Source organism: Myotis yumanensis, unplaced genomic scaffold (assembly GCF_028538775.1).
Source record: "Myotis yumanensis isolate MYYU_CA2020_CCGP unplaced genomic scaffold, mMyoYum1.0.hap1 SCAF_19, whole genome shotgun sequence".
NCBI lineage: Eukaryota > Metazoa > Chordata > Mammalia > Chiroptera > Vespertilionidae > Myotis > Myotis yumanensis.
In genome coordinates, this window is record NW_027223770.1 from 4,685,878 (window position 1) to 4,708,014 (window position 22,137).

Consider the following 22,137-nt stretch of genomic DNA (forward strand, 5'->3'; position numbering starts at 1 on the left):
TCTCATTCACTTCAGAAAACCCAATGTAAACACGGATGGAAATGAACATTTTTGTCTCTGGGTAGCACCAACTTAGCCATCTGGGTGGTGCTAAATATAAGAAACTTCTGCAAATGATCGGATCCATTCACTGTTCTTTAAAGAAAGAATGATTGTTTGGGGGGTGTTGTTGGTATAATCCAATCACCTTAATATTTAAAAATGATTGGTTTCTATCCTCTTGCTTGATAAAACTGTTGTAAGTAAACATGCATAGGAAGCGGAGCAATCTGGTTAGCAGGTGTCTGAACATGCTGATCTCAGAGCTTTTCCAGGCCACTCAGTTTGAAAGAACTGCTTTGACAGGTGACTCATTGCCCTTTTTACCAACATGGTTTTTCATTCTAAAAGTTTCAAGAGGTGGGGTTCTTTTTCTCCCATTAGTTCAATGTGTTTGGAAATTTGCTCTTGGTTGACATCCTGGGGAAATTAAAGCTATATTTGGCCACCAGAGGGAGCAGCTGGTGTCCATGAAATTCCACAGAAACAGAATTAACAGAACATTTTGAAAGGTGGTTGAATTCAAAGCAATGTCTTTTGTGATTCATATCGCAGTTGGCATGATGTGGAGTTTTAGATTTAATGACTGCTAAAAGTTCCAGTGGGGGAAGAACACTTCTTGCTGTCTGATTTTACTTCTCACCAGAAAAAGGGTTTATTAAAGTGACTTTGGGGACGTTTTGTGAGAGGAGGATGTTTGCAGTCCAGGAAAAAGCATTTCCCATGCCCTGACCACTTTGGCTCAGTGGCTAGAGTGTCGGCCTGTGGACTGAAGAGTCCCAGGTTCAATTCCAGTCAAGGGCATGTACCTCAGTTGTAAGCTCTGGCCCTGATTGGGGCACATGTGGGAGGCAACCTGTTGATGTGTCTCGCTCTTATTGATGTTTTTCTCTCTCTGTCTCTCCCCCTCCCTTCCATTGTCTCTAAAAAAAATCAATGGAAAAATATCCTCGGGTGAGGATTGACCAAAAAAGGAAAAGCATTTCCTGCTTTCAGCAAACTCCTAATGGTTACCTCAGAGATCCGTTCCCATGGCGTGACATAATGTGATTTTCAAGTCGGAACCCACCTACATAAGCACCTATGTCACTCACATGGAGCACATACACAGCAGTAATGAAGTGAAACAGTAAAAAAATTTAAAAGAAAGATAACAATTCCTGACCTTTACTTGTGGTAAATAAATAATAAAAACCATAAAGCACATATGTACATACGTCGAAATGATGGAACTTTTTTTTTTTAATAAATGGGAGATGGCGACGTAACCACGAAACAACGTACGTTGAGTCCGACGTAACCCGAGGACTGTCTGTAATTGGTTTGCAGCACGGTGGTTCCTCTCAGGTTTGGCAGTTTTCCCCTGCTCTTGATCTCAAAAGCTAATTTCTATACGGCTCTTTATTTTATTAATATTTTGCTTCTACTTAGCCACCCCCTATAGAGTATTTGCACTTGGTTTAAAATAACACCCGAGTCTCCCGTGGTGGTTTGATTCATGCACCTTTACCAGCAATCGCTGCCCCCCCATCGCCCTCGCCTCAGGAAGGGAAGCAGAAGCTCAGGAAACACAGAAGATGCTTCTCACTGAGTAGGACCACGTCTGACTTCCTTCCCACAAAATTCGGAAGCTCCCTCCGGAACACTTGTCTTAGGCAGGCCTCGGGAGTTGTCCGTGGTCCCCATTCTGATCCCGCTCAGCTCCCACCTGCAGTTCCGCCCATGCTGAGACCGGACTGCTCTCAGCTGCCCTAGGAGACAGACCTGATGACCTTCCCTCAGGTTCTCCCTGCAGCAGGCATTAGCTGTTGGATTTATGAGATTGCCTTGAAGTCTGCAGCATAATAACAGCGGCTCAACAAATGAGGTAGAATTCTCGTCGATGCTTGAGCAGGCTGAGTGCCCCAAGAGCTCAGAGAGCTGACGGAGATGTTGCCTGATTCTTGCCTTCTTTCCCCTGGGTGCTGACGGCTCAGGAAAGAGATGTTGGGGGGATGAACAGCTGCTCTGTCCTTGCTGTCGACAAAACACAAACATTACATCCCTTTCTCACTAACAAGTTCAAGAAAGAAAAGGGAGCTTGGGTCCCGGGTTCGATTCTGGTCAAGGGCACAGACCTCAGTTGCAGGCATGCTCCCCGGCCCTGGTCAGGGTGTATATGGGAGGCAACCAATCGATGTGTTTTTCTCACATTGATGTTTCTCTCTCTCTGTCTCTCCCCTTCCCTTCCACTCTAAAAATTGATGGAGACATATCCTTGGGTGAGGATTAACAAAAAAAGAAAAGAAAAGGGAGCTTGGGGATAAGATGCCCAAGATTTTCTCCCGACTTAGCGTCCTCCACAGTTTGGTGTTTGTTACTGTGGGGTAGGACTGATGGTATTTATAGTTGCCCATAAAATATTTAAATTTTTTTCTTTAGAAGAAAAAAATTGAGCTTTTAGGTCAAAGAAACTTTTCATAGATAATCATGTTTTTGTCTTTATATGAACACAGTAATAAAATATACTTTTAAAAAATTGTTATTTCTTTTTTGGGAGAAGGGGGTCCAGGAAGGCACAGTACTCAGAGCCATGATAATCAGAATGCATCCAGGGGTCTGGAAAAACCCAAGGAAAAATGTATCGTTTTACATAATTGGCTCATGTTCCATTCCGTGAGTTCAGATAATTGTGAGCAGGTTATAAAGGCCGTTGGCTATATAACCCCACATCACCCACTCAGTGTGCACCATCCAGAAACCTGGAGCCCCATGACGTCTAGGCTTGACCTTCAGTGACCGTATTGTTTTCAGTAAAATGAAATAAGACTGCTTCACTCAGGGCTTGCTTCTTCTTCATTTCCCCTCTACCAATGATACAGTTAGAGGTGTGCTTGCATGAGAACTCCCCAATTTTCATAGGACATCACCCCTCCTTTAGTGTGCACTGGGGAGATCGCCTATTAAAACAGGCTGAGAGGTCTACTTTATACCTTATTGTTTAAAACATACATATCCTTGCTCAATTAATACCTCTTCAGTTATTGCTTGGGAGAACGGATCTTAGAGATGTTCACTATATATAGTGAATGTCAAAGACAATCTTGATTCAATTCCTTGTTCTTTCATTTTATATTCTGCCTACCCCCACCCCAAGGCATCTTGGATTGCAAAAGTGCTCATTCATAATTCTTATATATAAAAGTTTTGATTTTGCTAATAAAGATGATTTTCATACTTTGTCCAAAAGTTTTCAAAACTGCCCATTTCTTCTGGTAAATCCAATTTTGAAAAGCCTCAATTCAGATGTTCTGTTTTGATTTTAGAAATGCATTTTGAAAAAGGTCAGGCTGTCTGGATCACTTGAAAGGGTTTGTTAGAGGGAACAAGATGATTCTTTCTTTGGAATCTCTCTCACAAGTTATTCTGACCAGAGTCAGTGTTTTCTGACTCTTGCAAATTTCAGGGTGACTTGTATTTCAAGAGCAATGTTAAGTTCTTCATTCAGTTGGGCCCAGAAAAATTAATGGTGAGAAACTGACATGATGAGTTTCACCTTCCAAGATTCTTTCCACTGAGATTTCCAATTACCCTCTTGAGCAATCTGAAAGGTTAATTTTAAAACTAGTACCATATCTAATTACGTTAGGAGCACATGACTTCTAAAGGACAAATCTATAGAAACGATTACCCTTGGAAGAAAGCTACACATAAGCAGTTTGTTCCAGTTGTTTAAAGAACATCCCTTTCAGCTCTCTTGTGTTGCAGATGCTTTAAGGTTCTGTGCTTACTTGTGGTATTATTTGCTCAAAGGATCTTAATTATAGGCACATGTGTTCCAAATGGTGTTACTAGTGATACATGTTCCACTTTAAGACAGTTTAAAGATTTAATACTCTCTTCTCCCTCCTCACCCTCCCACGCCTCTCCCTTTTGCCCATCTGTCTGCTCACCTTCTCTCTAGATCTGTTCTCTGCCAACCTCTCTTCAGTTTTTGTCTTCCCTCTGTGGCCGATGTCTGTCCGTCTTCACTGTCTGTCTTTTCTTTTAGTAGTTCTCAAGTTCACCGTTCTTCCATGGCCCGCTCTTTAGGAGTACCAGGCTCAAGTGGAAGAAATGAGGTTAATGATGAACCAGTTGGAAGAGGACCTGGTTTCGGCAAGAAGACGGAGTGACCTCTATGAATCGGAGCTGAGAGAGTCCAGGCTCGCCGCCGAAGAGTTCAAGCGGAAAGCGACAGAAAGTCAGCATAAACTGATGAAGGTAGCAGCCACCCACCAGGAGGGTGTTGGGGTAGAATCAGGGATGATCGAGCCAGACTAAAGGGAGTACTAGCCTGATGAGTCTACGTTTAGGAATAATGGGATACGTTGGGAAGCCCTGGTCTTTACAGAAGATATTTTGTCGTCATCATCATCATCATCATTATCATTACTTTGATCACTGAGACTTAAGAAAGTACAGGAGGTACTGTTGTCTGTAAGACTTTATATTCTTGAGACTCCCTGTTATCTCATATCTTTTAAATTACAGGCGAAGGATCAAGGGAAGCCTGAAGTGGGAGAATATTCCAAACTGGAGAAGGTATTTTCCATTATTGATGTTGCTGTTTTGGTAGATAATCTTTTAGAGGTTACTATCAGTGGCCAGTCATCGGAAAGAATTCTCTTGTAATGAATAGAGAACTTTCTTCCAGGTTTATTTTGATGGTCAACCTCTGGGTGACCACTTTTAGCTTCAGCTGTGGTTCTAAAGGGATAAAAGACATCATTTTTTTTGTCATGTCTGCTCACAGTAACAAAAATCCCAGACTCTTAATAAAATGCATGTGAAAATTCTCTTTGCCTTTAAGGCACTGGGCAACTTTGATTCTCTTTTTGCCATTTTGTATGCTGGAGGTTTGCTCTGGGACATTCAGTCTTTTTTGATAGGCCACTTGTTTTTCCTCTTCATTAGTAGGTACAGGGAAACAAAACAAAAAGACCCCACAGGAACCTCAAGAAAATAGGACTGCAGTAAATGTAGCCAGACCTTAATAACGATTTGCCTTTTGTTTTATTTCCTGGGATTTTAATTATAGATCAATGCTGAGCAGCAGCTCAAAATTCAAGAGCTCCAAGAAAAGCTGGAGAAGGTAAGCCCGAGGGGGATTTTCTTGGGAACCTACCCGCCTCCCCTTCCCAAATACTTTACCTTGCCTCCTCCTGGGCATGAACGATGAAAGAAACAGATTTAGTCATCCAGCGCAGGGGAAAGTGCAGGGGGAGTGAGCTCTTACCTGGAAATATGAGTTCTTAATATACTTTTTCTTTTGAGATGTGTCAGCAGTGTTTATTTTTGAAAACCAAGCTGTGTGAGAGTCTCAAGAAAAATTTCTAATTATACTGTGACAGAACCCAAGAAGCCGGCTTCTCTCCCTTCGTGGGGCCAGGCTCCCCATTTTGCACATTTGTAAGGGAAGCATGTGTTGTTCACGACCCAGACTGCTTTCAATTAGAAACTCTGTGGGCAGCATTGCTGTGCACTGGAAGATGGAAGGAGCCAAGGAAGCGTCTCCTGATGGGGGGAGGGGGGAGTTTGGTTGACAGCGTCCGGAAAAGTCTGTGCTAGTTGAACCCTGGAAATACCAACAAAAGAGCCAGAATGAATGTGGTTCTGAGACATGCCTTGTGGATGCTTGTGAATGTGTTTATTGGCTTAGTGTAGGAGAACTCCTTCTTACTTACTCTTTTTACAAAAATTGTGGTAAAAAAACATAACATTAAATTTACCATCATAACCATTTTACGTGTATAGTTCAGTAGTGTTAAGTACATTCACAATGTTGTACAATGGAGCGCTAGAACTTGTCCATCTTGCAACACTGAAACTACATACCTGCCAACACGAATCCCCCTTTCCCTGAAAGCCCCTGCCCTTGGGAACCACCTTTTCATATTGTTTCTGCTAGTATGGTCTTACTGCTTTAGGTACTTTATATGAGTAGAATAATACAGCATTTGTCCTTTTGTGACTGGTTTATTTCACTTAGCATAATATCCTGAGTTTCAGCGACTTTGTGGCACGTGACAGGATTTCCTTCTTCAGGGCTGCATAATATCCCATTGTCTGTATCTTCCACATTTTGTTTATTCATTTCTTCCCTTCTTGCCTGTTCTTGAGCCACTAATGAAAGCCTTTACTGCCTCCTTTAGCTAGTAGCTTGCGTAAGGAATCCTGTTTTCACCTAGAACTGTGCTCTCCAATAGAAGTGTGATGCAAGCCACAATTATCAGCCACAGATGTAATTTAAAATATTCTAGTAGGCGTATTAGGAAAAACAAAAAGAAACAGGTGGAATTATTTGAATAGTATAGTTTATTTAATTCAATATATCATGGTAGCGTGTATGTCAATATTAAGACATTTACACTATTTCAGTTTTTAAATGTATTGAACTTAAATAAAGAATGGAGTTCCCGCCCTAGCCAATTTGGCTCAGTGGATAGAGCGTTGGCCTGCAGACTGAAGGGTCCCAGGTTCATTTCCAGTCAAGGGCACATGCCAGGTTGCAGGCTTGATCCCCAGTGGGGGGCATGCAGAGGGCAGCTGATCAATGATTCTCTCTCATCATTAATGTTTCTGTCTTACTCCCTCTTTCTTCCTCTCTCTGAAATCAATAAAAATATATTTTTTTTAAAAAGAATGTAATTCTCAGTCACACCAGCCACTTTCAGGTGCTCCAGGGCCACACGTGGCTAGTGGCTCCCATGTGGACAGTGCTGGTCTCGAAACTGGAGTTTTCTTGCAGTTTCCATTTTAAAATTTTGAGTTTCTACTTTTTAAAATTTTAATTTAAAGTAACTGCCCTGACCAGTTTGGCTCAGTGGATAGAACGTCGGCCTGCGGACTGAAGGCTCCCAGGTTCGATTCTGGTCAAGGGCATGTACCTTGGTTGCGGGCACATCCCCAGTAGGGAGTGTGCAGGAAGCAGCTGAATTGATGTTTCTCTCTCATCAATGTTTCTAACTCTTTATTCCTCTCCTTCTCCCTTCCTCTCTGTAAAAAAATCAATAAAATATATTTTTTTAAAAAGCAACTAAATGTGAGGTTGTTGGTCTCTTAAACTCAGATCTTTACAATGATGCTATAAGAGCAGAAGTATAATGAAGACCCACATAAAAATTAACTTCAAAATGTGTTATTTAAAAAACAACACATGGATTGGCGAATTACCATGAACACTATGGCTGTTGTGCCCTTTGAAAAATAGTTGAAATTACTGTTTTTATCTTGTTTGCTTGTAAATGTGGTACAACTTCTCTATAGGAAAATTAGAAAGTGAGATAATTAAATGAGGAGAAAATTAATGCTTCGAGGTAAATACATTATTACCTGGGTAGATAAATCTTTCTAGACTTTTGTGTTTGCATTGACCACATTGCATTGAATCTAAGATGATAATGATTATCAGATGCACCATTATCTCACATCAGATGCACCATTATCTCACATACCCCGAGATGGAAAAATGCTGTTAATTTTCAGTGTAGGATGCGTTCCAAATTCAGCGATGTTAAAAAAATATGTATGTGCATCTTAGAATTAGACAAACTTCATAATAAAATGAATGTTTATATGTTTTTTAAAATGGACATTCTAGTGTCCCTGATTTTCCCCATTTAGAAAATGGAATAAACGTGGCCATCCATCTCCTGTTCCCTCTTTCCTGGTAGGCTGTAAAAGCCAGCACCGAGGCCACCGAGCTGCTGCAGAATATCCGCCAGGCGAAGGAGCGCGCCGAGCGCGAGCTGGAGAAGCTGCAGAACCGCGAGGATTCTTCCGAAGGCATAAAAAAGAAGCTGGTGGAAGCCGAGGTGAGCAGGGGACTGCCAGTCCCTGGTGAACTGACCCTGGACCCTGGCGTGGCCACGTGGGAGTGACAGTGAACAGCCTTTGGCTGTGCCAAGGGAGAGGAACTGCAAAGACACCTCTTGCTTATGTCTGACCAAACTGTTTTCCCTTCTGCAAATATTTTTGAAACTTGAGAGGCTTGGAAATGTTTTCCCAAAGGGGAAGAAAGATTTGTCACAGCAGCTTCAAGTAGAAAGATGTTTTGATGAAAGCTTTTCCTTTCTGTTTTCCTCTGACCTGCTCACTCATCTGGGAGGATTTGTGTATGTTTATATAGGCAGACTAACGCCATCCCTGAGTTTTTCTTTTCTTCTCTCTGTACCCTTGTTTTTCCTTGCCTTTTCCCCACAGTAATAATAACATTGATTTCCAAGGCTTCAGCTATTACCTGTGTCGATGACTTCCCAGATCTGAATTTCTGGGTGTCTTCTCTCCCTCAAATTCTTTGTTGTTGTTGTTGTTGTTGAAATCGTTTATATAATGATATAGCAAACATACGAGTGTCTTCTCATTGTCAAAAACTTAAAACATACTGAACATAGAATAAAAAGTGACACTTCCCCTTTTCTCTTGTCTATCTCCCCTAGCTCCTTGGTGATTGCTCTACAGAGTGGATGTGCCAGTTGATTTAACCATGTCCCTGTTGCCGCCCTTTTGCTTTCCCTACACCGTGCTGGCGTGACCCTGCTTGCTCATGTCTCTTTGGGGCCATCCTCACCCATGTTCCAGTCAGTATTTCCCACTGCTCCCCTGACATCTGGACTGGGTATCTGAATAGTGCATCAAATCTAGAATGGACTCAGGGTCTTCCCCCATGAACTGAGTTCCCTTCTTAATTTCCTCATGGTGGTCAGGGCCACCATCATTCATCTAGTCACCCCAGGCTTGAAACCTTGACATCGTATCTACTTTTCCGTGGACCTGTGGGCCCTGCCATTCAGTGAGCTACTCAGTCCTATAAACACAGCCGCCCTGTCTCCTCCGTTCATCCCCTGCTTGCCATTTCTGTCGGCCTCCTCATAGACCAGGTCCTCTTCCTCTTCGCTGGGCAGTAGAGATTTTTTTTGCCTTCTGCTTCCGGTCTTTCCTTCCTCCCAGCTAGCTCATATAGTAAGACTCATGGGCTCAGAAGAAGGCTCATTAACAACCCCTACCCCATCCCAAACCTTTCAGGACTTCCATATATCTTAGTCGCAGCCCTGAGCCTGGTACCTGACACTGGCAACTATTTGACCCACCTTTTTGAATTTTACCTTTTCTCCTGCTCTTCCCCATCACGCATCTGAAGATGTAGCTGCTCCAGGCTTCAGCTGGGGCCTAACCTGGCTCTTGACCACCTCCGTGTTTCTGCTAACATGCCTGCCTTTGTCTTAGAGGTCTTCCATCCTCCTCTTCTGCCCTCCCCCTATCCCAGACCGTTCCAGAACTCACGTCTCTGTGACTCTTCCCCTCACCTGTTGGGTAAAAAGTCCCCTTTCCTGCCTCCAACCTTCCACAGCACTCTGTACCTGTTTGCTTTATTGCTCTTCCCTTCTTAACCTATATTATGTTTACCTGTGTTTGTCTTACCTTTTGCAAGGGCAGGAGTTATGTCGGCTTCCTCTCTGTATTTTCCGTGATGCCTAGTGTGGTACTTCTGCAAATAGTAGGTGCTTGGTAAATATTTGAATGAATGAATGCACTCCTGTAACCTTCACAACCAAGTACTTGAATTCTAGAGTCTTTATTTTCTTCGCTGTTGGTGCGGGTGCCTGAGACTTCTCTTCCTGCCTGGAGTGCAGGCCTTATGCCCGTAGCGGTTACCCCATTAAAACTCTCTGATTCACGATCTACAGGAACGTCGCCATTCTCTGGAGAACAAGGTAAAGAGGCTAGAGACCATGGAGCGTAGAGAAAACAGACTGAAGGATGACATCCAGACAAAATCCCAACAGATCCAGCAGATGGCTGATAAAATTCTGGTGAGCGGGAACCAAAGCTGAAAAGTTAAAAGATAACAGGTTAGAGGTTGCAGAGGGAAGGGGGTAAAAAGAAGCATTAAGTACCATCAGAGGGGAGGTATCACCAAGTAGGTGAATTAAGAGAAGTGATTTCAGTGAATACCACATCAGAGAACAGTATGAATAATCAAATGTTGGACATTTCAGCACTGGTAACAGATCCGTAAACATTTTTTATTTTTGCTCTGTTTGCTACTGTCTGGCATTTTAAATTATGGATTTGCATACTCTGTTATTTCCCATAGATTTCTCCAGGAGCATTTCCTTCCTATGAGCAGGGTTTTGTATGGCTGTTAACTTGCATTGCCAATTTAAAAAACGGTAGGGCTTTAGACCTTTAAGACCAAAGCCCAGATTCTTGTTTTTGGAGAAGAAATTAGTCACGCAGAATTGTTTTTCTCAGAGTAGTATTTGTCATAGCAATGTTCACCCACTCACTCTCTCTGCCACAGTTGGTTCTTATTATTATTTTTCAATTTCCTTAGATGTAGCAGGTCTTTTTTTTAGCTTTGTAATCATGATTCTGTTTTCAGTTCTGGTGACCAATTTAACTTTAATCAGGAAGGCTTTGGGCGGGATTTGCAGATGGGTTAAAGTTTTGCCTGCCAGGGTGGAACACAGGTGAACCTTTGAAGGCCTCCCCTTGGATCTCAGTCCCAAAGACAGGAATTTGATGCCCCTTAGTGATGACGTGGAGTCTGTTCATACTCCTTCCTCCCCCGCCCCAGAAGCAACTCTGGAGTAGTCGGCTGCTTCTCTCTGCCACAAGGAGGCGAGGTGGTGAGCAGGTCACTTCTCTCTTTCTCTCTCTCTCTGCATCACTTCTGGGAAATGAGTCATATATGAACTCAAGAATAGCCAACTTATAGGCCTGTACTTAATATTTTTTTAAAGAAACACCCTTTAAAACTTTACATTTCTATGTTTGTATATATTCACGAGCGTATGGATGCTCTTGAGCAAACAGGTAAAAGAGAAATTGGTTCGATTGTTTTGTGTGGGCACACAGTCTTCATATATACGTCTGTACGCAAAGGCAAATGTGACTGTTGTTCTACCCTTTCTGTTCTCTTTTTCCGTCATCAAAGTTTCTCTTGGCAATTGTCAAGTGTGTGAATTTTATTGTGAGTAAAATTAGGCCCCACCGAGATCCCACCACCACTATCCCTTGCTTTGTGCAAATGAAGTGGTTAAGTCTCTTGCGGTTGCAAAGTGTTTCTCTGTTTACTGGTGATGTGTTCATTCATTCATTCAACAAATATTTAATGAGCTTCTACTATGTGCCAGGCACTGTTCTAGGAGCTGGAAATATAGCAGCGAACAACAGTGTTTATGTAACAGGACTGAAGAGTTTGATCCAATACATATAGAAAAGATAATGTTTTAAAAAATGACAACAACAACAAAAAATGCCAAACTGCCAAGAAGTCAGATTTTAGCATATCTGCTTTTCCAAAGGTCATTTGCAATTAATATGTAGGAGAATAGAGCTCCACATTCTTTGATTGTATATCGTAAACTCCCATTCATATATAGACCAGAAATTTGGTCTTAAAGTTGCCAGTCTCAGGTATCTGAGTTCTTGACCTGTTTTAGATTCAGATTTCCATTCCTGTGCTATGTTATGAGGACTGAAACTAACAAAAGAAGATTATCAAGTTATTTATAACAAAGATAAAGTAAGCATATTTCTTTGTTTGAATGTATGTTGCCAGCTGCCCAAGTTCCTCTGTGGCTGTGACTTCATTTATCGGAAGGTGCCTTTTGCTCAAGAACCCTGTGCTTAGGCTGCGAAGTATCTAGGACGTGGGCAGAGGTGGTCTTTAATAGTGTTATATAATGAGGGAGCTTGCAGCAGATCCCAAAATGTCATCTGCTTTAAAATATTTGCTATCTGGTAGGAACTGTCAACACAGATCATTGGGGATCTCATTATATAGCAAAGTCTTTTGCTTTAATAAAAGAAGTCATTGCAGAGGACCCTTTAGTACACATCAAGCCCTTAAATTATGTTTTTATTAGTTAAAATTTTGTTTATATTCAATTTTTCAAGATCATATTTGCTAGATTACAACAGATTTTGTGTACCTCGTCTTAAAATTGAACACTTCACTGGCCCCCAAAACAAAGCCAATGCTTGCAGACTTTAGAATTTCAAAAGCTTGATCAGTAACATTTTATGTGCATGTGAATTTGGAAGTATTTTTTCCCATTTTTTGAACATACCCTGTATAATTTCTTCATTCTTCAAAATTCTTGTAATTACTTCCCACTTCAAAAAAAAATGTCATAATAGTGTCAAGAGATGAAAACTTGGAGTAATAACTAATAACTTTTTGTTTTTGTTATCTTAGTTTTGGAGTAATAACTTTTTATGTTAGTAATGAACTAATGGGCCTAGATTCATAAGACTTAATGTAGATGCAGATATGATATCTGCATTTAGAGAATGTTTCAGTGAATTGAATGCTGCCTTTCACAAGTCAGTTTATGATACATTGGCAAATGAATTGGTATAATTTTCAAATGAATTACAAGGTTGTTTAAAAGCAGAATACTTAATAAAAGAATGCAGAGAACATTTAAATTTGAGCTACTTATATTACTCCAAATTCTCTTCTATCTATAACATATGTGTACATATTTATGTCATTATTATCAGTAGGTTTTATGTTCTGCTTTGTTACCATTAGTTTGTATCACACAAACCAGCGATTTTCAATTGGTGTGCTGCAAATATTTTTAAAACATGCAATACCTGACCTCTTTTCCCTTAGATTGTCAAATAAAAAAGTGACAACAGCCAACACAACAATAGCTGTCTGATGTGAATGAATCAAAATTACACCTATTTTTTTGTCAGATTGGCAAAAAATATATTTTTTGATGTGCCATAGCATTTTAGTAATTACTGTATGTGTGTCATGAGATGGAAAAGGTTGAAAATTGCTGATATACACATTAGATCATATGAATGTCTCCATTCTCATATTCTGCATACCAGTCAGTTGAAATAATCATTCAAAACTCAAAAGTGTTTGAAATGTAACATGAGTTTTCCTTCTCTGTGAGGGTTCTTGAGCAATCACTTTGTTAATGAGAAAAAATACAAAATACTTTTTTATCATAATAAATTAACTTTAAATTTAAAATAAATTAAAATCACTTCCTCATTTAAGGCTGTCATAGCAGTGAAAATGGCCTGAAGCTCAAGGTAGTGGTCAGGGCTTTGCGCTGTGCTAAACGTTCAAGTGTTGCCTTGTTACTCTTATTTCTCTATGCAGATATGAAGAGCTGCCTTTGTTTGACCTGTCACACTGACAGATTTCTGATTCTGCCCACCAGCTGTGTGTGTATATGTGTGTATACTTGGACTTGGGAAGGCCAGGCCAAGGCTTGGTGGTGATTTCCTTCCCAAGAGCCTTAGGGCTAGTGATGAAGGAACAGATGCCTGTTGCCTGTGCTGCCTGTGCCAAAGTCATGTTTCCTGTGAATGTCTAACACACTGGCTATGGCCTGCCCTTTGCACACCTGACTGTCTGTTCTTTTGTGTCCAGGAGCTGGAGGAGAAGCACCGGGAGGCCCAGATCTCAGCCCAGCACCTAGAGGTCCACCTGAAGCAGAAAGAGCAGCACTATGAAGAAAAAATTAAAGTAAAGACACTTTCTCATTTTCCCTGGCATTCATCCTAGAGCACCACGTAGCTTCTCTCTCTTCCTGGGCACTTCGGGCCAGTTCTTGCTTGATCAAAGGACTGTCTGGGATGAACACTGTCTTCAGGCCACTGTGGAAGGCTTTGTTGTATTACCCATGTAGGGGCATGGATATTAGAGCTTCAAAAATTTATTTTAAAAGCTTGGTCATTTTGTATCTCAATTTTATTTTTTAAATATTTTTGACCCACTTTCATTCAGTCCATGATAGTTTTGATTTAGATAGATTGACCACATTCTTTGTTTTTATTGCCTTGCTGCATCTCAGACCTGAGAAACTTTTTTGGTTTGTTTGTTTAAAGCATATCCTCAAAAACAAGTTTTTTAATTTTTCAATTACAGTTGACATTCAGTATTATATTAGTTTCAGGTGTAAGCATGGTGGTTAGACATAATTTATGAAGTGATCCCTCTAATAGGTCTAAAGTATATCCTTGATATTCTTTGGCGAAGTTCTGCTTGTGACAAGCTCTCTGTTCTGTTTGTCTGAAAATGTCTTTATTTCAATCTCATTCTTGAAAGGTATTTTGCTTGGGTATAATTCTAGGTTGGCAATTATCATTCCATTGACTTTTGGGTTTTATGACTATTATTGAGAAGTCAGCTGTCAATCTAACTGTTGCTATCTTTGAAAGTAATTTATTGTTTTCCCCTTTTGACTCTATATAAATGTTGCTTTGTCTTTAATTTTCTGAAGTTTTACTGCAGTGTGTCTAGGTGCAGATTTATTTTTATGTACCCTGCTTGAAATATACTGAGCTTTGAATGTATTGGTATTTTTAATATTTCCAGGAAATTGTCTATCACTAATCTCAAATATTGTCTCTTCCCCTTCTCTTTTTCCTTTTCCTTTGAGAATTTGATTAGGCATGTGGTAAAATAACCAACAGTCTACCCTTTGTTTCTAGTTTCCATTTCTTTATCTGTTAGTGCTACATTCTGGGCAGGGTCTGACAGATTTTCCATTTTATTAGTTCTTACCTGTATAATCTGCTGTTAAACCTACCCATGGAGTTGAAAATTTCAGTTACTGTATTTTTTGTTTGTTTGTTTCTAGACATTCTATTTAGTTCTTTCCCAAGTTTCCTAGATTTTTTAAGACAATAATTTTCCTATTCATGCATTCATTTCTAAGCTTGTCTTTTATTTTTTTAAAGGATTAAGCATATTTGTTTTATGATCTGTGTCTGATAATTCCAATATCTGAAGTATCTGAAGGTCTTCTTCTGCTTTGTTGTTTCTCTTGGTTCTTTTTCACAGTGCCTGTCTCCTGTGTGCGTGGTGAGCTGCTCGTTTTCTTTAGGAAATTATTAATGGGAATCCTACAAGACCTTGAATGAGAACGTGTGCTCACCTTGTGGGTGGCCATGGGTTTTGACTTGTCTGCCTTCTTAACCTTTGAGACTATTAAAAACGAAAGTCTGGTTTGGTTTAAAAATGCCTCAAGTTAAAAAGTGCTGTGCACCGTTTTTGCCTTTCTGGGTTTCTGCTTTCACTTTTGGGAAAATGTTTTCTATATTTCATTTAGCATTTTAAGTCATTCTCTGTAGAAAAAGTAGCCTAAATAATCTTACCCACCATATAAAATGATACATTCAATTATTATTTTAATTCAATTATTATCAATAAATTCGGTGATCAGAAATGGATGCCAGCCTATCTATTTCCTTTTAAAATGGCATCACAATTTTTTAATGCTTTTTGGACCTAGCCTTCAATTCTTATGTTCTAGAGAATCAGACATTGGTCATTATATCTCAAATATTGTTTCTTCCCTTTCCAAATCAGACAGTGAAGAAGGCTTTTAATTTTTGTGGTGATGCTGTTATTGATTTGGTTGGTATTCTCAAAGAGGTGACTGGTTCTTTTTTGGAGAATCCAACATGCATGTGCGCACACAGTATTGTCACCATCACTAGCTTGACACCTTCTTTCTTTTACCCTTGGTGTTACTTTTGGTTATTTTTTATTAAAAGAAATATAGGAAAACAACCCAGAAGTGACCTCAAAGTATTTTAACGTGACCTCCTACTTTAGTGTATTTTAAACTTTATATACCCATCATTTTAGTTTGAATTCTGGCATCCAGACTTTTATGTATACAGGAGTCCATTGGCACCTTTGCATGATGGAAATAACCCTTCATAAAATTCATTCTGAGATTTGTGTGATTACATTGACTTACCTGTCAAAAAGCCATGTTCTGTCTTGACCGAGACTGGTTCCTTCCGGCTCACCCTGACCTCTTACTGGGTTCTATCACTGCCTATATTGGGGTCTTTTTTTGAGCAGAGGCACCCCGAAAATGTACTTTACTGCTTTAGCACCTTGTAAAAAAAGAGCATACCTGGTCTACATATTATGTAGTCTCTGCTGCCTTCTAGATGGCGAGATCTTTGTTTAGGGAATGTTAGGGAAAGATCTGTTTTCTTCTGTCTTCCCTCCTGGAATCTTTATGAAACTGTTCTCTTTAGCCTATTCTGCTTTGTATTTCCTGATCCCGCCTCTGTAAGGCCATTTTAGTTATAATTATGATCATACCCTAGATTCTGTCCTTTTCTTGTTCATAATTTTAGAATCATGCCCTGACATCCAAGAGAATGGGCCACTTATCCTATTGAGCTTCTTCCCTTTTCCCATGACCTGTTCTCCACCTTTTGTTCTTCTCCACCAACTCGCATTCTATTTTTTTCCATCAGTCGGTTCTAGTTTAAAGTCCTCTTTGAAATCTTTCTTTCCTTTCTTTATCATGTGGACCCCCTCCCTGCTGACTGGTTCTTTTCAGGGACGATGTCCCCATGCTCTATGAAGGTCCCCTCACAATAGGCATTGTGGGAAAGGCAGATTTCAATCCCATCTGTGACCCCAATTCTTTCCGCTTCTTTCCAGCATCAGATGCAGTTGGTGTCATTCAGAAAAGCAGAGTGGATTCTCTCAGATGAGAAACACAGGGTTGTGGTCAAAGGCTTGGACAAGTTATGATGTTGTCTTTCTTTTTCTCTTGTTGTTTTGGCAACCAGTAGGGCTTGCGGAACATTAGATCAAGCTGGCGGATGGTGACACCATTACTGTTTTATTTTTCCTCTCGGGAACAGTAGGTGCTCAGAGTGGCATTCTCAGCACTGAGAACACATGGTTTCTCTCCCCTGGGAAAGGTTTCTCTTTCCAGTGACTTTTTGTGCAGCTGGATCAGAGGAAAGAGACATTCGTTTTTTCTCTCTTCTTTGTTGACTCTCCACCTACGTTACTGGTGGGCAAATCCTCTTGCCCCTGGCTGTTTCTGACCATCAGCCTTGGTCGCACAGACTTCCTCGGTCTCCAGCCTTCTGTCTCCTCATTCTGGAGCCCAGAGATATCTAGATTCATTTTGTGCAAATTAAGAGCAAGCAATATTCTGAAAACTACTGGTGCATTGGCTACGATAAAGTTGTCCTCAGGTAATATCTTCAAATTATGAGATCTGTAGAGAGATCTTATTTTCTCTTTCATTTTGGAGTTCACCTCCATTTAGGATATGCCTCTTTGGTCTTTTTGGCTACTGATTTCAAAATAAGTTCTTAGTTCAAGTCAATGGGTTACTTGCCATTTCATGGTAAGACTTTTAACCTCATTTCAGCTAAGAAACTGACTCCCAAACCCTCTCTTTGCCCCAGAATTTGGAGGGCTTGTCCTCTCCAACTGCTAAACCTCCTACCTCCTTTTCCCATTTTTCTCAAGTGCCCTTGTTTAGCCTTCCCTGCTCAGCAGTTGTTGCTCAGGAAACTAACTTCCTTTGTTTCTGTTTCTCATAGGTGTTGGACAATCAGATAAAGAAAGACCTGGCTGATAAGGAGAGCCTGGAGAATATGATGCAGAGACACGAGGAGGAGGCCCACGAGAAAGGCAAAATTCTCAGCGAGCAGAAGGCGGTAGGTATAAGAAATCGCAAAGCCAGTGTTCAAAGGAGGGTTTGTGAACCATGCCAGGAACCACACACCTGAGATGACTCCATTGCAGCTGATGAATTATTCTTTCTGCTTTACCCGGTGGAATTTGTTGCGAACAGGTGGTTCTCTCGGTAACTTTCCTCTCCTAAAAGCAGTGTAGGTGGCAGCTCAGCATGGCCAATTTCGCCTTTTCACTCTTCTCTAAGAGCTAATCTGTCATCAGCTAGAACATTGTCCTTCAAAACGCCCCCCTGACAGAACATCCAATGGCCCTTGGTCTCCCTCATGTGTCTGCTCTTTCACTTGTCCATCTCTCCTTTCTAATCCATATAAGCAGGCATTTCAGAAAGTTGCTGCTCATGGGCTCACGGGCAGTGCGTGTTATCTCAGATCCTACTGTCCTAATGACTTCTGTAGTTGGCCTTCGCACCTCAGACTCTCTAAAGGAGGGTCCTGGGAGGTGGTATTTTTAACCATGACCTCTGCTGGTTTATGATTCCTTAAGTTGGGGAAACCTTCAAGGATGTCGGAAGAAGTGGCTGGGTGATAAGGGATCACGTAGGAAAGGACAACTCCATGGGTGATGAGAAGTATGGACTTGTAGGTTCAAGTTAGAGGCTCCTGCAGGCTCAGGTGACATGCAGGTGCCATGGGATTAAAAGAGACCTGCTTACTTGCAGAATGTCAGGTTCCTGAATGGGGCCTCCTGCCTGTTTCTAATGCAAGCCATTTAGCTAGTGTGGGGACATGCAGTCCCTGTTTAGGTAAAACAACTGAGTGCCATCTTTGAGCCATAAGATCTGTGACCCTCAGGGTACAGACTAGTTGAGTGCCTGTTGCCTCTGGTCAGACGGCCTGCATTTCAGATGAGACCCTTACCCTGGCACATGGCTCACATTACTCCTGTGCTGGGAGAACTGCCTGTGGGTAAGATTTCAGAGGTCCCCTGTGTTTCAGATGATCAATGCTATGGATTCCAAGATCAGATCCCTGGAACAGAGGATTGTGGAGCTGTCGGAAGCCAATAAACTTGCTGCAAATAGCAGTCTTTTTACCCAGAGGAACATGTAAGTATTCAGATTCTAGCTGCCTGTGTGATTACACTTTGATCTTCTCTCCTGGGTATAAACTCCTTTCCCCTCTCTGATGGAGCTGGAGCAGATTTAATTACTTCTGTAGTTTGGCCCAGCCCCTCATCCCATACTTATGTAATCTTGCCCTCTCTTAAGTGGGCTCATTCTAAGAGTCTTCTCTTTTGAGCTGGGTTTTCTTAAGTGCTTCAAATTGCCGTTAGATTATAGAGTGTTTTGCTCTCTCTAATGAGGCTGTTTATAGTTTGCCTTTGGAAAGCTGCAGACCTTGTTCCCAGACTTGCCTGCCGTGATTAGCCGGAGGTGATCTGTGTGTGCCCAATTGGGCCATCTATTTTGCTGTTATTAAGTTAGACCCTGGGGGAGGAAGTTTGGGGTTTAGCAAGGACTCTTCATTGTTCCAGGAGCACTTTGATCTTTAAATTACAATCTCCAGAGTGGTTTTTTTTTCTTTAAATATCTCTTCAGAGGCTTCTAAAACATTCCCATCTTAGTTTAAACCAGCTTGGTAGACTGCTCTTTGGTCTTTGAGTGATTCTGGTTTCTGATGCTTCGAGCAGGCTGGGGAGAGGTGAGCATGGTTCACGGAGCAGTAGAAGGAACAGCATTCTTTCTCCTCAGCCCTCTTCCCTCCCCTGGGTCCACCTGAAAGCGTGGTTAGGGTTCTCTTAGACTCTCAGTGGCCCCTTTCTGCCCTCCTATACAGACTCAAAAAAAAAAGGTCTACAGAGAGTGAAAGGTCAGTATATCATGCACTCCCCTTGACCACACTTAATCCCCAAAGTGGGGGACTCGTCCCCATGCTGGGATCATGCTCTCGCGGCCAGGTCAGAACAGAGCTAACCTGGGAATGACCCTGAGGCCAGGTCAGGTCCTGGCAACCTGGGAATGATCGTGTCCACTTACTGTAGAAGACACATCACTCACTCTGTTTCTGCTTGTCCTTCCGAAAGGACGTGCTCACCTCTGACGAGACTGTGCTTTTGCTTGGTTCCTCTTACCACCCCCACCAGGAAGGCCCAGGAAGAGATGATTTCAGAACTCAGGCAGCAGAAGTTTTACCTGGAGACGCAGGCTGGGAAATTGGAGGCCCAGAACCGGAAGCTGGAGGAACAGCTGGAAAAAATCAGCCACCAAGACCACAGCGATAAGAATCGTCTGCTGGAGCTGGAGACACGGTTGAGGGAGGTGAGAGTGAGGGTGATCGCCCCAGAGGATTTGTTGGAGGACTCGGGCCCCAAACCAGCCAGGGGTCAGGCATAAGTCAGTGCTCACGTGAGAGGCATTGTGCCTGGAGAAGGGCACAGGCTGGGCACAGGGTCTGGGTTAGAGTCTCACCTCCGCTTCTGATGAGTTTTCCAACCTTGGGCAGGCTACCTTCTCTCTGTGCATCAGTTTCTTCATCTGTAAAGCAGCCATGAAAATTGATCTCCCTCCCAGGGTCACATGGGGCTTACGTAATTGGTGCATCTTCAGATGGAGGCAGAGTGATTCCTTCTTATCTCGATTTAGCAAGGGTCACGCGACCCAGCTCATGCACAGAGTTTAGCACAGCATTGGCTCTCGAGCATGGCTTAATGACAGAGCAGATTCAACCAAACGGTAGGTTTGTTGGATGGAAGGTGGTTCTCTTCAGAGGTATAAGGAAGCTGGGAAGGACAGCCAGGTTTTGAGGAGGAAAATACAACATACTCGGTTGTAAACATGTTGAGATTGATTGAAGTGATGAAGTTACGTCCAGGTACTCACCCATGCTGTGTTTATTAAATGCCCGCAGTGTGCCAGCTAGTAGCCTGATAGAATCTGTGACAAGACAGACCCAGTCCCTGATCTTAGGGCTGTCAACCTAGTGGGCAGGGTTACCTGCACCTGCAGAGGCAGGACTGCCGTTCAGCAGAGCGGTTGTTGGAAGTGGGACATTGGGCTGGGAGTGGAGACACTGTGCTCAAATATTGGTGATGGAATTCTTCAAAGAGCAGATGGTGACTCAAGGAAAAGCCTGCTAAGCTGGCAGAGGTCTACGGACTAAACCTTGGGGAATACCCATGCTTAGGCACATCTTAGTTTACGCTGGAGTGTTGAAATGAGGCCAGCACTCCAACGGACAGGAGTTGTCAAGGTGTGGACCCTCCATTAGGACCACCTGGTATGTCAAAATGCAGATTCCTGGCCTGCTTCCTCCCTCAACCTGTTGGAATGGAATTGGGGTTGGAGGGGGTGCAGAGCAGAGGGTTTGCATTTTTAACAGATGCCCCAGGAAATTCTTGTTTCTGGAGTTTGAGAACCATCTTTCTAGGTCATCTGAAAGCCTTAGGTGATGGTTTAACTTTTATCATGCAGGCGATATTTTTACTCCTCAGTAAGTTTAACACCACTCCCCCCTAAATAACTCAGAGAGACTTATTTGAGCTTGGGGACATTGGCTGGATGGCCTGCCTTTCTTTTCCACAAATGTCTCTCTTACCTCTTCTGCCCTGAGGCTGTATAGCTCATCTGGGCAATTAAAATGCCCCTGGGAAGTGTGTTGCTTTGTTCTTAAATTAATACAGCTAGTCCCCCAAGGATGGTGGTAGAAATTTAGAATGCTGCTTAGAGGCTTGGAGCTGTATGCTCTCTGGGAGTTCTGGAACTTTAAATATAACAAGGCAGGTCCACCCTCCCTGCTGCCTGCTGCTATTGAGATGGGGTCAGAGGCCTCAGCCTCGGCTTGATTCACCTTGAAGGGCCTGCACCTGCCCAGTGTGTGCAGCAAAGTGTGTGGGGTCCTGACTGTGCAGGGCTCCTGGGTTCTCCTGTCAGTGTTCAGCATCCTGCTCACCCACCTCCGCTTGCTCCGCTGTCAGCTGTGTCTCATGGTTTTCCCAAGTGGCAGGGGAGTTTCCAAGCCTGCTAGCAGAGCGCTGGCCCTTTATTAAGGCCACCAGTAAGTAGTGGAGCTACACTTCCTGGGTTCGAACCAGCCCTGCCCTTGTTTAGCTGTGTGACATTTGTCCAGTTACTTGATCTCAATGCCAGAGTTTGCTAATCTGCAGAACGGAGGTCATAGTAGTTATGAGGATGAAAGGAGTTAAAACAGTGCCTGGCTCCTGTGAGTACATTTGCTGCTGTCATGTCGTTGTTGCACCATCGTCATCATTCTCAACCTCACTAGAGAGAGATCACAGCCTTGGCTTCAGCTGCCGCTGACTTCCCAACCGAGACCTCTCTCCGGTTTCTGAGCCATCATCCCAGCAGACATTAGACATCTCCATTTGGCTGTCTCCCTGTTGCTCAAATTCAATAGGCGAAGACTGAATATCTTATCTTTCTCCTCCGACTGGCTCTTCCTCTCATGTTCCCTGTCCTGGCCAATGGTTTCCCTCGTGTAATTCACCTGCCAGAAACACAGATTCACCTTGGGCTCACCTCTGTCCTTTGTTCCCTGCCCCACCTCGAAGCAACCACTGAGTTCTCTTGGTTCTCTAGGCTAAATCTTCCGTATGTCTTTCTTCTCTTC

The 22,137-nt window shown here is 42.3% G+C and overlaps 1 protein-coding gene across 4 annotated transcripts in view; it reads left to right on the top strand.

Annotated features, from left to right (window-relative positions):
* CIT (citron rho-interacting serine/threonine kinase) overlaps positions 1–22,137 on the top strand; it is a 161,518-nt gene that overhangs the window by 88,472 nt on the left and 50,909 nt on the right. For all 4 annotated transcript variants that reach the window (XM_070400230.1, XM_070400231.1, XM_070400232.1 and 1 more), the window contains 9 exons: positions 4,111–4,281; positions 4,552–4,602; positions 5,099–5,152; positions 7,734–7,874; positions 9,747–9,872; positions 13,469–13,564; positions 17,416–17,532; positions 18,508–18,617; positions 19,655–19,829. In XM_070400230.1, coding sequence (XP_070256331.1) covers positions 4,111–4,281; positions 4,552–4,602; positions 5,099–5,152; positions 7,734–7,874; positions 9,747–9,872; positions 13,469–13,564; positions 17,416–17,532; positions 18,508–18,617; positions 19,655–19,829 — 1,041 coding nt within the window. The remainder of the gene's footprint in view (positions 1–4,110; positions 4,282–4,551; positions 4,603–5,098; positions 5,153–7,733; positions 7,875–9,746; positions 9,873–13,468; positions 13,565–17,415; positions 17,533–18,507; positions 18,618–19,654; positions 19,830–22,137) is intronic.